The 15,802-nt window shown below is 47.0% G+C and overlaps 1 protein-coding gene across 1 annotated transcript in view; it reads left to right on the plus strand.

Annotated features, from left to right (window-relative positions):
• The first annotated feature begins 512 nt into the window (after positions 1–512).
• ARHGAP31 (Rho GTPase activating protein 31) overlaps positions 513–15,802 on the plus strand; it is a 124,816-nt gene continuing 109,526 nt past the window's right edge. Inside the window, exon 1 of the mRNA XM_055432176.2 lies at positions 513–1,443. Coding sequence (XP_055288151.2) covers positions 1,344–1,443 — 100 coding nt within the window. The 5' untranslated portion in view covers positions 513–1,343. The remainder of the gene's footprint in view (positions 1,444–15,802) is intronic.

Consider the following 15,802-nt stretch of genomic DNA (forward strand, 5'->3'; position numbering starts at 1 on the left):
ACAAATTATGAAATAACCTGGGAGACTGCTTTCTCCATATTAGGTTAGAATATCTGAGTCACCTTAAATCCGAGACTGCCCCCCAAAATCATTTCCATTTAGCAAACTTTGCAATAACGCCTGTGCGTGTGTGTGTGTGGTGTATGCTTGAATCTCTAACCAGAAATCTTATTTCCTCAGCAGTGGCTGCAAAGCGACAGCCTCCATTCCTCTCTCCGCTAGGGAGGGACTTAGCTGGGTTGGGGGTACCTGGGCGCCGGCAGAGGAGGGTGGGAGCGGCAGGCGGAAAACCGCTTTCCGTCCGGTTTCTCCGCTGGAATCCGTGTCTTTGTTTCTGTCATTACTCTTTAAGTGTTTATGTAGGAGGAGACAGGCACCGAAATAGAAAGTGTCAAAGAGATGATGACAATGAAGATAAAAACAAGGCAGGACATTTTTTTCAGTCCCACCTAGCCCCCTCCAACCAGAAAGCCAGCGCGCCTCCTCTGGCGTCTTCAAAGAGCCGTCGGTGGGGCAGGAAGCGGGCGGTCCGGGCTGCGGGTGCTCCGAGGAGCGCGGCGATTTCCTCCGGGCCGCCCAGTTATCTCCAGGGCCGCCGAGCAGCTCTCCTCAGAGCGCGTTCTGGCCCCCACCCGCTGCTCCTCAACCCACCCACCTACTTCCTCCGGCTCCACACACACACCAGCGCGGGGCTGCCAAAAATTTCCACCCTCCGCCCCCCTCCCTGGCTAACTTCCTTCCAGCATTTCCTGAGCTGGATGATCCTAGGATTTGTAAGACAGGAAAAAAGGAAGGCGTGAGGGCGGGCGAGAGAGACAGGATGCTGGGTTTTCGTCCTGCCCAAGCCGTCTGAAGACTGGACAGCGCGCGCCGGGCGGAGGACGCACGGCAGCCCCCGCGGGCGGTCTCCGCGCCCCTCGCCGCCGCCGGCTGCCCTGCGCTCTCGGCCACTCCCCGGGCTTCGAGAAGGCGGACTCCGGAGAGCTCGCCCTCCCTCCGAAGGGGAGGAAAACACCCGAAGAAGGCACCGCGGGAGGCCGTGAAAGTCCCGGGGACTCCCAAGTGAGGAAGTGGCACTCCCAGCGCGCCGGGCCGCCGCCGCCGCCAGCTCCGCACGGCCTGCGGCACCGCGGCCCTGGAGGAGCGCGCCGCGGCGTTGAGGCTCCGCGCCCCCGGGCTCCATGCGCGCCGCCCCGGGGCCCAGGCTCTTCCCCACGCCCATGCGGGCCCCCAGCGCCGCGCCGCAGCCGCTGATCTGACCTCCCCGTGGAGACCGTCGTAGGCGCGGTGCCAAGCAGAGAGGGGAGGGCGAGACGGAGGGGCAGCCTCTTTGGGACTAACTCATGAAGAACAAGGGTGCCAAGCAGAAGTTGAAACGAAAGGGAGCCGCCAGCGCCTTCGGCTGTGACCTGACGGAGTATCTGGAGAGCTCAGGACAGGATGGTAAAGTGCCTTCTCCCCCTTCCCCCCACCCCCCACCGCTTCTTTTTGTTTCAGAGCGAGAGAGGGAGACTCTCGTAGGGCGTGTTGCGTTCGGTTCACAAGTTAATGTATTCCAGGCCTGTGCGCTCGTGGTACTTTTTTAAACAAAAACATATATGATTCTTAAGGTGCATAACGCTGCCACCCCGACGTGCAGAGGTTATGTCAGTCCTTCCATTTGTGTCACACTAGCCGTTAATGGGCGGTGCTGCCACACGTCTGACCGGCCACTCGGGGGGGTGGGGTGAGGGCGCGAGAGGTCCTGCTCCCCAAATTTGCATGTCGGAGGGGAAGGGTGAGGGCTGGACCTGAGGGATGCTGTTCAGTGGGCTTCTCTGGCACAGAACTATGACCGCCTTAGGTGTCCCTCCAGGGCTCTCCAATTTCGTCCGCTCACATCTTTTTTTATTAATGTGCTGGAAGGCAGGGGGTGCGGTGGATCCTGGCTGGGGGAGTGGTTGCACAAACATTTTCTGAATTTCTGAACTGATGCCAAATATATAGTACATCCCTCCCTCCCCTTTCCCAACCCTTCGGACCCTTTACCTCCTTTAGGCTTTCAGAGGAGCATTTGGTGTGTCAGACAAGAAGAGTGTTCTGAAAAGGTCAGAGGGCCTTGATTTTAAAATAGTTTAGGGCGTGTAAGAGAATAGGAGAGCCTCTCTGTTTTCAAGGTCAGATTGGAGAAAGGGGAATCCTCCAGAGTAGAGACAATTTAAACATTTGTTGGGGGGGGGAGGGTGAAAGAAAACAATCTAGAACAGAGTAATGGCATTTGAGGTTAGAAGTTTTTAATCATAGGAAAGTTGGGGAAATTGAGCATTAAATGACTCCTTTTGTAAGGTTGACTGGCCCTGCATTTATCCATGACAAAAAGGCCTTGTCTTCAGAAACTTCAGTGAGAAAAGAAAAAAACCCACTATATGGGCCTTGTGTTTATACATAGATAGATACAACAAAGGGGGGAAACTGAAGGGCTAGCTGGGCAGAATAATTCTGCCTCCAGGAAAGTAATCTCAAAAACTTTGATTAGCTCATATCAAATGTGCATCTTAAAAACAGAGCAGTGCTTTTGTTTCTACTTTTTTTTTTAAAAAAAGACTCAGCACCACCTAGTAATTTGCAGTGGTGTGATATTCCTGTGGTATTCTTGAGTTCAGAGGCTGCCGTGTCTTTAGGACAAATGAATGGCTTAGTATTTTACAGCTTGAGGGACCACAGGTTTCAAAACTGCCTCTTTTAAAACTGGGACACAACGGAGTCAATTCATTTAATCCCATCCAGCAATCTAGAGAGGTAGATTTGAAATAACATCCTTGAATTGATTTTTTTTTTTTTTGAGAACTCCAAGTATGCATCTTAACCACTACCATCAGGCGTTCAGAATGAAATGTTTTCCTCCACCTGTTTTTTAGCAGGGGGACTTCAGGGTCTTGTCTGGGTTCACTTATGAATGTTCCCACCAAGTGGATGTTAAACTCTGGGCCCTCACTCCAAAGCTGAGAGGTTCATGGAGGTGCTTCTTAGCCCTGCCCTGTTCTGACCATGTCACAGATCCTAGGATGAGCAAAGAATCCCAGGGTTCTGTGAAGACACCTCAAAGGCAGCCTTAAACAGTTCCTCTTTCACCTGATTTATATTTTGAGTTTTCATATATGTTTTGTATGGAGGGGGGGAAACAAAGAGAGGGGGATACTGCTTAAAGAAAAAACAGTGTTAAAACCGGTACCTAGTGCATCCTGCCTTGAGGAGAAGGGGGGAAGCCCAGAGAGGTAAACTGACCTGCCTAAGGTCATGCAGTCAATCATGAAGGATGCAGAGGTCTCTGGCCCACTTGGCTCCTTTCCCCTCCTTGGCTTCCTTGTCTAGGCCAACATTCTCCTCTAATGATTTTTTTTTCCCCTAAATTGAAAGCAGACGGTCCTGCCCCAGAATCAGCAAGCTTTCAAGGCTGACATACCTGAATAAAGTTCAGCTTTGAAAGAGGAGGAAACTGACCCAGTTAATGACCCACCATTATTGTGCCACGTAGGAATTAGGCTTGCCTAATAAGCGCTTATGAAAAATGAGAATAATTAGGATTTCTTCGCTCTCATATCTCAAACTAGTTAGGCAGTTGTCTCATTTTCTTTAGAGGGTAGCATCAATAAAGAGCGTTGAGGCTAATGGTTTTCTCTAAAACAGTGTGTCCTCTTCATGACTGTTCTGAAACATGCATTGGTCTGCCCCCAGGGAGGAAAAACTGACTTAGGCAGTGCTTCTTTGCCCATGACCTTGGAAGTTCAGCGCAGAATGCTGAGGGTGACAGGTAACTAGGATCTAGAAGGCTGTCACAAAACTAACATTGTGCGTGCTGAGTCACTTCAGTTGTATCAGACTCTGGGCGATCTAATGGTCAGTAGCCCGCCAGGCTCCTCTGTCCATGGGATTCTTCAGCTAAGAATACTGAAGTGGGTTGCCATTCTCTCCTCCAGAGGTTCTTCCCAACCCAGGGATCAAACCCCAGTCTCCTCTGTCTCCTGCACTGGCAGGCAGTAGTTCTTCAGCACTAGTGCCACCTGGGAGCCCCGAGACTAACGTCACAGTTCCTCAAACTTTGGAGGTCAAGGATGGAATGAGACAGAAAAAATGGATTCAGGTCTGGGTGCACAGGGCAGAAGGAAAGAACGGAGATGTGGGGGATCCAAGAAAACCCCAGTGTAGGGGGGAGAGGGAGGGAAATCTCTGAGCTGGGGTACAAGACAAAGCTGGTTGGTGACAATTAAATGTTCTCAGGTCACCTGAACATGGGGAATTTCCGCCCCTGGACTGAGCACAGAGGAAAAATGTCATTCACGTCTGCGATTTGCTGTAGCTGAGTGCTGCTGCATTCAGTTCAACAAATCTGATGGGGCAAGATGTTTAGGTGACAAATAGGTGTTCATCTTTGAGCACATGTTGCTTGGGGCCAGTTTCGTCTTTAATCTTTAGGAGGCTGATGAAAAACAGAAACCTTTTCTTAGAAAACACTCACAGAGACACACACATATCATGTCCTGTGTACAGTTTCTATGGGCATCCACACTGATGCCAGGTTCAGATCTTGCTGTTGACTCTCCCCAGCTGCAGACAGAGTGGATGCAAATGGCCAGTTTCCCCCTTTTGCTTCTATGGCCACTTTTCTCCAGCCTGGTGAGAACACCCAAGAATGGATGAAGTTGCTCCTGGCCAACCTGGCCAGCTTTTCTCTCACCTCCCCTCCAGCACCGTGGCTGCTGCCCCAACCCCCAGCTCTCCCCTGGGAACCAGATAATTTTCTCTTCCTGTCTGGAATAGGGGGAGAAGATCATCCCTTCCTTGCTGCTGATGCTGAAAATAGTTTTCTTTTACTTCATTTTGACCACTGACTAAGAAGACCCTTTTTTCCAGCTATGTCATGAAAACCACAGCATCATATCACATACAGTTGAGAGGCTGTGGGTGAAGCCCTGTGAGACCAGCACGCATCCAAGAGCATTTCCTACCTCTCCCCTCTGGGCCAAGTGCCTTGGGTCTTCTCACAGTGCCTGGAAATGCTGGGGCCAGGAGTCAAGGGACCAGTAAGAGAGCATTACAGGAAAGCTGTCTTCTGCCTCTATTCTGGTCACACTCTCAGAGCTGGGGGCTTCCTCACTCTCCCCAACAATCTCTGCCATCTGACTCACTCCTGGGTAACCACTGTCGGGGTGGTGGTTTGCCATGATGGCAGCACAATAGAACCATGTGGGGAGCATTAAGAAAAGTTGATGTCTGGGCCTCCTCGCAGAACAATTAAATCAGAATCCCTTGGTGCATGGGTATGTTTTAAAAGCTTCCTAGATGATTCTTATGCAGGAAAAGTTGAGAACCACTGTTTATAGTTCACGGATTTACAGATCATTTACTCTCTGGATAAGCAGCCTTGACTATTCAGAAGGTGCCCTCTAAGTGTTTGATAAGAACACTTCATTGTTCATGAAGGTTTTTTCGAGTTCTTATCACATTGAAAAAGAATATGTACTGATTTAATGGATGTGAGTTTGAGCAAACTCCAGGAGATAGTGAAAGACAGGGAAGCCTGTTGTGCTGCAGTCCATGGGGTTGCAAAGAGTCGGATACAACTTAGTGACTAAACAACAACAGTATGTATGTGTGTGTATTTGATTTGAGGACTTCTAGAAGGTTTATATGGAGAAGGAAATGGCAACCCACTCCAGTGTTCTTGCCTGGAGAATCCAAGGGACGGGGGAGCCTGGTGGGCTGCCGTCTATGGGGTCGCACAGAGTCGGACACGACTGAAGCGACTTAGCATCATCAGCAGCAGAAGGTTCATAATGAATAAATAAACACCCATTACAAAATAAAATTTTCAAGTGTGATGAGAGTAAAAGCCCTAGTATCTCAAAGAACAAGGATAAGGCAATGAGAACTTTGAGGTGTAGTTATTCTAAATGTACTTCTTAGGCTAAGTCATTCTCTTACTTTGTTCATTCACTTATTTAACAAATAGCTATAAGGTGCTGTAGAGGCATGGTGGAAGAGAAAGAACCAGGCACCCCAGACTCAAGAAATTTACAGTCTAAGGGATGTGAACAAACTTTCAGAAACCAGTGGCTTTGAAGTTAGTTATTATAACTGAAGGAGAAAATGCAAAATCTCTTATCTTCGATTGAACAGACAAGAAAGCCAAACATAAACAGGACAAAGTCTGAGCAAGGAAGGTGAATGTTTTTCTGTTCAATAGAAGATTTAACACTGAATGGAGAACCAGGACAAGGGTATTCCATTGGCTTAGTGGTTTCCTTCCCACGTCTTGCCTGGCACATCGTTATCACACCTTCCCTAGCTAATTGTCCATCCTTTGGGTCTCAGCTGCTTCTGGAAGCCTTCCTTGATCCTCCCAAGTCAGGTGCCCCCTACTGGGGGCTTCCATTGGGAGTTCTGGAAGCGTGCTGCCTGGAGCAGAATCCAGACTTTGCCTGTTCCCAGCTGAGTGACTGTGGAGCAGGCTACTTACACCCTCTGGCTCTCCCTTTCCTCATTTGTGAAATGGGGATAAGGGGACTGATGTGAAGAGAAATGAGTTACTACGAGCAAAGCACTTAGAAGAGGGCATGCATAAGGTAAGCTCTAAATGTAGCTTCCCTGGTGGCTCAGTGGTAGAGAATCTGCCTGCCAGTGCAGAAGACACAGGTTCGATCCCTGGGTTGGGATGATACCATGAAGAAGGAAATGGCAACCCACACCAGAATTCTTGCCTGGGAAATCCCATGGACAAAGGAGCCTGGCAGGCAAAGGAGCCTGGCAGGCTGCAATCCATGATGTGACTGACCTACTGAACAACAACAAATGTAGCTATTGTCATCGTAACATTGTGGATGTGCCCTAAAATAACCACATACCACCTATGCCATGACCAAATGAATGCATGAGGGTGCCCATGAAACGAATAAATGATTTGGTCTGGTAAAGAATCTGCCTGCAATGCAGGAGACCCCGGTTCGATTCCTGGGTCAGGAAGATCCACTGGAAAAGGGATAGGCTACCCACTCCAGTATTCTGGCCTAGAGAATTCCATGGATTGTATAGTTCATGGGGTTGCAGAGAGTCAGGCACGACTGAAGTGACTTAGTAGCAGCAGCAGAGCAACTTTCACTTCACTTTCAGATGAGTGAGTTAATTACCAAGAGGGACAGGAAGCAGGTTGGTTGCCCCACTAAGCGGAGAGTTCACAGAGGGATTTCCCAGAGCCACTGGGGAGTGGAGTGTCAGTAGACAATGGTGGGGGAGCAAAACGTCAACCTGAAACTATAGGGACCTGAGAAAGATACCCTGTCACTCCCGGGCCTGCAGGGAACTGGAGTCCAGTCCTGGAGGTGGAGCTTGTGGAGACAGAACAGCCACCTCCTGGGCTCGAGTTTGCAGAGGTATCCCCAAATCTGGGCTCTCACAGTGAAACAGGAAGAACTAAAAGAGAATTAAGGCTTTTAAACCTGAAGCAAACTAACTGACAGCGTGAAGCCAAACTGTAAGTAACTCTGTATGGTCTGGATGTGGCGAACAACCCACCCAGAGGACGGAAGCAGCCATTCCACCTATGTGTATCCCTCCCTCCTGCCCTCTCTCCAGACCTCTGCCAGGAGCCCCTTGACCACAGGCAGAGCCTTGCCCTTCGTCCACCCCATTACCCCTACTGACAGCTGCCTAGATGCCTTCTAACCTCAGGAGACCCAGGCCTTTAGACAGTTTAGGATACCCTTGGTCCTGTTGCCCCAGACCTGCCCTGGAGCCCAGTGGACCATCTGCTGGGACAGAGGGAAACAGGTTGAAACTAGAAATGCATTTTCCCGTAGGTGATGCTGTGGGTGGTGGATTATCTCCCCAGTGCCATTAGAGCTGTGGTTTTTGATGCATTCTTTTTCTTTCCCCCCTTAGTCCATTAGGCATCTGTAGGGAATCCTGGGAAGTTTCTTCTGTAGGAGTGGGGCCTGGGGAAAAACACATAAATTCCAGAAGCTGAGTGACCGAGGCAGCTCTGAATCTCTTGCTGAGGACCAGTTGTCCCCGGGAGTCACCTCACTGCAGAGTTTCCTGGGATTTTGTGGCAGAGGGTGCGAGAGGAAGACAGGACTCAGAAGCCCAGGACTCCGTCTGGGGATGAGAGGTGACACCCAACTCCTCTTCATTAGATATTGCAGCTAAAAATGTCTGGAACAAAGTACTGATAGACCCTCAGGTTGGGACTCCCTGGTGCTTCCTCCAGAGCAGGCTGCTCAGGGTGAGTCGTACCCTCCTACCCCATCCCTGGTCTCAGGACTCCACTTCCCTCTGTGTGGTTCCTTCACACCAGTCTTAAGGCCCAGGAACATGGCTATGCTTGCTCTTTTGGTTTTCGGTTTTGTTTTCTTTTTTGCTTATTAGCTTGTCCTGTATTGAAGCCAAGGTGGCATTTTCTTTCCAACTCATCACACTTCCAGTTAATTTTCTTTTTACTTGCGGATGCATGTGCCACCTGATCTTCTGTTTCTTTTTTATGCTTCTACAATTGTCACATGTCAGTTTAATGAGTTTTGGTGTTTCTCCCTCAAAGGACCGTCCTTGAGTCCTAATTGAGGTGGGGCCACAGCCTGATAGAACTTTAGGCTGTCTAAATCACACCCCCGCCCTTGTCCCTCCAATCTGTGCCGCCCCCCCCCCTCCCCGATGCAATTTTAGGTCAGGCTTAAAATAAAGGACCCCTGAGGAAACATGCTGATTTCAATTCAGAAGAGAATAGATACTGGTGCTAGATTTTTAAGAGCAGCTTTTTGATAGAGAAAGATGAGAATGTTAGGCTTCTAAAGGGAGGAGGAGGGAGAGAGGGAACCCGGAAATGAAAGCTGAGCCCCAAATCACAGCTACTTGTTATTTTTATTAGTAGAATTACAATCTGCATTGTTTACTATGTGCCGGTCACTTGATACATGCAAAGTAATATTTTCGAAATCTGTACGAATTCAGACATTTCTCCCCTTTTTATAGCGGAAAAAACTGAGATCCGAGAGGTTAAATCACTTGCCAAGATTATTGAGATAAGAAAAGCAGAATTTAAATCAAGATCTGTCTGACTCCCAAAGCCACTCATGGTCTTAGGCACAAACACAATTTCCCAAAATAGCATATTTCATAATTTGACATTTATGTCATAGTTTTGTCCGAAAAAAAAAAACCCAAACCTGCGAAAAGTGGCCTTTTCTCCTTTGCATTGTTCTTTCCCAGCCTAGGTCTGGAATAGTAATAATAACAGCTAACGTTTGCACAGCACTTCACCCCTACCTCCTTGCTTTCAAGTCCAGCCAGGCCCCACCTTTTCCTTCAGGCCCTTCCCTGACCACTGTAGCCACAGTCCTCCTTCCTTCTTGGAACAGCCCTTGCCTGAGACTCAGAGGCACCCGATTTAGTCCTCATTCTCCTCATTACCCTGTTTTCTCACTGGCTTTGTGTTTACAAGTGGCCGTGAGCTCTGCTAAATGTGGGGGCCTCGGGCAGCTCATGCAGACTGAGGAGCTTGCTGGCCTCCCACAGGCCAGCACACCGCTGATGTTTGGTTTCCTCCTCAGGAAGCCGGAGGGAGAGCCCTTCTAGGAAGCTCAGGACCTTAGGAAGCTCAGGACCTGGGTCATGGCTGCCGTGCTGGAATATCAGGAATCCAAGACTGTCCAAAGTTCCCCACAAGGGTGCAAAGGTCCTCGCAGATAGAAACAGACCCAGGCTTTGCGCAGAGCGCCCCGGAAACATCACTTTTCCCTAATGCCTTGCCAGTCACTCATTGATATGAACCACCTTCTTGGTGGGGTCTCAGAACCAACTGAGTTTGTGGGATCGAGTCTCAGGCACTCTTTTTTCTAGTTCAAGCGTGGCTGATGCTTATCAGGCCTTGGGGCCATGCACATGACCTGATGCTGGCCAGTATGATGCCCATGATCAGTATACCTCTGGGGGCCCCCTCAGCACTACCCCAGAGGGGCGAGGGGAAGGTCGCCTTCCCCAAAAGCAGCTTATACCAGCTCTTGCTTTGCAGACAGCAGAAAACTGACATATAAAGCAGCAGTCTGGCAAACTACTACAAAGCTGTAGCTTTCAAGAATTAATTTGTGTAATTACACATATTTCTTTCCCTAGCTCTTTTCATGTTTTTATTCAGAAGCCATCTTATATGGGGCTTTCAATTCAATGCAACAAATATTTAATGGGACTCTAATATGCTAGACGCTCTGGGGTTCACAAAGATGCTCTCAAGTTGCTCTCAGCCTAGTGGGTTGTGTAAGACAGGGAAACAACCGAGTACGGAGGATATAAAGAACAGACTTTTGGACTCAATGGGACATGATTTGAGAGAATAACATTGAAACATGTATATTATGATATGTAAAATAGATGACCAGTCCATGTTCGATGCATGAAGCAAGGCACCCAAAGCAGGTGCTCTAGGAAAAACTCAGAAGGATACCGTGGGGAGGGAGGTGGGAGGGGGGTTCAGAATAGGGGGACATGTGTATACCTGTGGCTGATTCATGTTGATGTATTGTAAAGTAATTAGCACAATATTGTAAAGTAATCATCCTCCAGTTAAAATAAAAATTTTTTTACCAAAAATAAAAATGTACTGAAAATGAAATGAGGGCTCTACAGAAGGTGCAGGAGGAGATGTTAAGATGCAAGGCAGCTGAGGGAAAGAAAACTATGAGTGAGTTGTTTGTAAGGGGAAAAAAAATCAATAAAACAATAAACATCATCTGACCAGTGAGGAATGACGGAGATGTGGGGAGATAGAGCGCTTGGTTTCTGCAGACAGGAAGCCACATGGTTTTGCCTGATACGTGTAATTGGTCACACCCTCCTGGGCCCTGGGGGAGAAGATGCTGAAACTGTGGGAAAGGCCAGGGTTGTAAGGGGAGACCCTGGCTGGGGTGTCAAGCTGTCTTCAGTGGCAGCAAGTGATCTACCATCAGGAGGAGGCACTATGGCTGGTCACAAGCGTGGCAGCTGGTTTGGCTGTGTCTGTGCCCTGCCCAAGAGCAGGGGAATGGAAAATGCTTATTAAAGGGAAAACTCATAAAATAATGTTAACTGACCACCCTAATTATGTTTCCTGCTTAATCTAACAGTATGGCATAAATGTGCAACCTCAATCTCTCCCCACTGTGTGTCAAAGTTCTTGTTTTGCCCCCCATTTTATCTTTTTATTTTTTGGCTGAGCCATGCAGCTAGTGGGATCTCAGTTCCCCATCCAGGGATTGAACCCTGGCCATGGCAGTGAAAGCTCAGAATCCTAACCACTCGGCCACCAGGGAACTCACCCTCCCCCATTTTATATATGAAGACCAACTCAGAGAAGTGAAGCAACTTGCCTAACATCCCCAAGCTAGGAATTGGGAGAACCAGAACTCAAACCATGTCTGTCCAACATTCAATTCCCTTTCCACGGCTTTGTCTCCTCTGGACCCAAACCGCTGCAGTGTGCTGGCAGTAAATCCGTCTGATACGCAGAGTTCATTTACCCATGCACTGTCAAGGTGATAAGTTCAGTAGGATTTAGTTCGACTTTACTAAAACTGCTGGCATCCCCAGTTTTTCAAAGTCAAAACGTGTAGGTTCCAAATGGCAGGATTCTAAACAGAGAGCATGCCCTGTTACCATAAGTAGCCCCTTCCACCACTGCTTTCCCATCTGTTTCCTGCATGCTGAGTATTATTGGGAAACAATGATGTCAGCTCTTCCATATAAATCTACACCTCCCTGCTCGCCCCTCCCCTACAACGCATATTTTTGTTCCTCTTTCTGGCTTTTGTCTTACTGTTCTGTTCTTTAAGACTCACGCTTTTTGGCGTCGATTGTTGGCTTTCTTTTTAATAAGTTTTAGCTATTTAAGCTGCATTGTGGCCTTCAAAGTGCACATGCTTTCTTGGGTCCATATTTGGAAAAGCCTTTGTTTGGCTAGAGTAGGGGCCTGTTGTTAGTGAAGAGAAGCCATTTTGCTTTCTGGAAAAGCAAAAGCTGAATGCAGAGCTCTGAATCTGGCTCAGAGCTGAGGGCACCGACCCCACGCAGGGGCTCTCAGGAGCTGCATTTAGCTGTTGGACCCTGGGCACAGAACCTGCAGCTGAACATACCCACTGAGTAATCTGTATTCCCTCACCCAAACCTGACTGTGAAATAAGATGTGGTTTCTTCAGTTCCCCCATTTTTTTTTCACTGCCCCTAAAGTCAACTTTGTTTCAGAAAGGAATTGGGGCGCTGTTGTGGAGGCAGGTGGGAGGGAAGAGTGTGAGTTGTGAATTCTGGGTTCAAGAGTTCTGGACCTCTCTTTTTAAGGCTGTGGCAATGATACTCAGACTCCACCTGGCGTTAAGTTTGACAAAAATTGTAGTGTTTACTTTTAAAGTTTAATTTCACTTAAAATGTAATTAAAATTTTAATCAAAAAGTTTAAAAATATTGGTCAAATTTTAGTGCACTATTAGGACACAATAAAGAGTATTAGAGATACTCCTTTAATTCCCTTTGGAGCTCCTGGAAACAAAATAGACCTGTAGCAAAAATTTCAGATGGGCGTTTGCGTAGGTCCTGCAGTATCTAGGTCTTTGGAGAACGTGCGATTCCTAGGAGTGAGTTCTGCAGAGACAGGGCTCTGAGTGCGCCTGCAGGTCGGTGTTCTGAGGTCAGCCCCTCAGAGACTCTGCTCTTGGAGGTCTGAGACGGGACCTCAGAATCCACATTTTTGAAGATGAGCTCCAGGTGATTGTGGTATCTTTGGCCTACTGATCTCACTCTGACTAGCTCGTAGAAATAAGCAGCTGAGTGAAACCACATGATTTTTATTTTTTTCTTATTACGCTTTTTATATTGCCCCAAATTTCAACGGTGAACATGTACTTTTTACTACTTAAATTGAGGGGGAAAATCTTTTAAAACTATGATGGGAATGGGGTGTCTTGATTCATTGAATTTTTCATGAAGCCATTTTGTTCCACTCTTTATTTAAAAGAATAATCTTCATAAAGTCTCAGTTTGGTTTCCTGCCTTGATAGATGCAGGCTTATGAAATCAGTTAACCTCTCAGAGAAGCAAAGCATGTAGCAAAGTGGTTAGTGTGTGGCTTTTATGCTGATAGTCTGCCTTGGTTCAAATCTCAGCCCTACCCCATGCTAGTTTTGTGATTATGGATAGGTTACCAAACCTCTCTGTGCCTCAAGTTTCCTCATCTATAAAATGGGGTTTTGAGAATAAAAGTGCGTATCACACAGGGTCATTGCGAGGATTAAATAGGCTAGTGTACTGCCTGGAATTTTGTCAGCCTTCCGTAAGCATTAACTACAGTTATTTCCTTGGTGATTAGAAATCATAACCTGTTTCAGCCTCATTACTCAGAATGTGGTCCCTGAGTAATGCTATAGACATTCAAGTTGAGAAGGAGCTGAGAACAAATATTCCAAGGGCCCCATATACCCGAAGGGGCTGCTTCTTCTTTTTTAAAAATTCTATTATATACACATATGGAGAAGGAAATGGCAGCCCACTCAAGTATTCTTGCCTGGGATTTCCCATGCACAGAGGAGCCTGGCGGGCTATAGTCCGTGGGGTGGCAAAGAGTCTGACACAACTTAGTGACCAAATAGCAACAAACAGATACATGGATAATTATTTATTTTCTTTGGTTGAATGCATAAAAATGCTAGTTTTTAGATTCTTATCAGTTGATAAATGTTTCTGGAACGGGAATGTGGTAAAATTTCTAAATTGAACATTTCTTTAGTAATCAGAAAAAGAAAACAATTTAAAAACAAAACTGGAAAGAAATAAAATGAGGGTTATGGGTTATGGCAAAAGGCTGTAATCATAGTGACAGCCCTCTGACCTTCTACTTTTCATTTGTATTTCAGAAGAGTTATAAATCTGGCAAGTGAGTCTGTTTGTGTCACTGATGGAACAGTGTAAGGAGAGGTGTTAGCCGGCCTGTATGACATTTCACATATGCCTGTTTCTTTGCTCCACAGTTGCATTTTGACAATTGTCTGATGAAGTGTATCTGGCTCAATTTTAGGCTGTATGAACAGCATCTTCGGCTGTAGGATGTGTATGGATTGAGGGATCCACACTGCACTCTTAACAAGTTGGATCCAACAGGGAGTCTGTGTTCATTTCTCAGTGCTCCATTTGAAGATGGAAACTGATACACAGACATATATTGAGGAAGGTGATCAGGATGGTAAAGTTTAGATGTTTAATACCGCTCATGTCCATCAGGGCTTCCCTGGTGGCTCAGAGAGTAAAGAATCTGCCTGTACTGCAGGAGACCCAGGTTTGATCCCTGGATTGGGAAGATCCCCTGGAGAAGAGAATGGCTACCCACTCCAGTATTCTTACCTGGAGAATTCCATGGACTGAGGAGCCTAGCGGGCTACAGTTCATGGGGTCGAAAAGAGTCAGACACAACTGAGCGACTAACACTTTCATGTCCAGCAACTGTCATAGTTTCCTAAATTGTCTCCATCTTTGAGTAGAAAGAAAATGAGCTCCTTGAAAACTGACCATTCTCTGTTTATCTGTGTGTTAGATGTTTGCAGGGCTGGGTTCTTTCTGGAGGCTCCCAGGAAGACTCTGTTTCCTTAACTTCTCCAGCTCTTAGAGGCTGTCCTCATCCTTTAGCTTAGGGCCTCTTATCACATTACCTTTGCTCCCTCTGCTCCATCCTCACCTGGTCTTCTGTCTGATCTCCTGCCTCTCTCTTATAAAGACCTTGTTACTACATCAGATAAACCAAAATAATCTCATCTCAAGATCTTTAGTTTGATCACATCTATAAAAACCTCTTTAGCCATATGAGGCAACATTGACAGATTCCAGGAATGAGGACGTGAACTTCTTTGAGGAACCATTACTCAATGTACCACAATCTTTTTCCCCCACAAAACATCGTCGGCTCCACAGATGTTAATAATGTGAATGAAGGGAATAGGGTAATGACTGCAAGAATGGAGGAAGAGATGGATATCAGCATTTTCTCAGCATTTATCATGCACCAGGCAAAGGGTCAGTGGGACACAGGGATGAACGGGCATTGTCTGTCCCTGTGGGGCTCACAGCCCTGATGCAGGAGGCGGACACATCCTCTGCTGAGTCTCACACAAACCACCGGAGGAAGTGGATGTCATTAATTCTGACTCAGAGAAGCTATATCTTCTAAGATGAATGGAATCTAAGTAGTCTCTGCCTGTCCCAGACAGGAGGAACAACATAAGCAAAGGTGTCGAGGTGTGAAACAGTGGCAGGATCAACATTCTGAAAAGAACAACAAAGAGAACAGGTTGAAGCCTGAGCCACCTACCTGCCTGGATGAGGTTTATAGGAACGAATGGCTTATTCAGTGATAAGTTTAAATCTTCCAGGGCAAAAGAGAGTGATAAGGAAAAAAACAAGTGACAGACAAATGTGCCAGTATGTAAATTCCAGAATGAGAAAGGAAGAAGAATCTCAAGCCTCATTTAAAGTGTGTGTCCTTTTTGCTATTTCTGTTGTTGCTGTTGAGAAAAAGTTGGGCCCCAGACTAGGAATAAACTTCCTCCAGGTGGAGGAAAAGTGAGGAGCACCAAGCAGCTGTAACTCAGGCTTTCATAGTTTATCTCATCTATTTATTTTCCATCTTGGGCAATTTCACGTCTGTCTTGTGGATGATAACCAGAGTGATGTCTAACATTTCAAATCCACGTTTTATTTGACGTGAAAGTTTTTGTAACATTTGTTCCCACCTGCCTCCTGGTCACATTTCTACTGGATCCCATCTC

This window comes from Moschus berezovskii, chromosome 1 (genome assembly GCF_049115385.1).
Source record: "Moschus berezovskii isolate FMDL1 chromosome 1, NW_MosBer_1.0, whole genome shotgun sequence".
NCBI classification, from domain to species: domain Eukaryota; kingdom Metazoa; phylum Chordata; class Mammalia; order Artiodactyla; family Moschidae; genus Moschus; species Moschus berezovskii.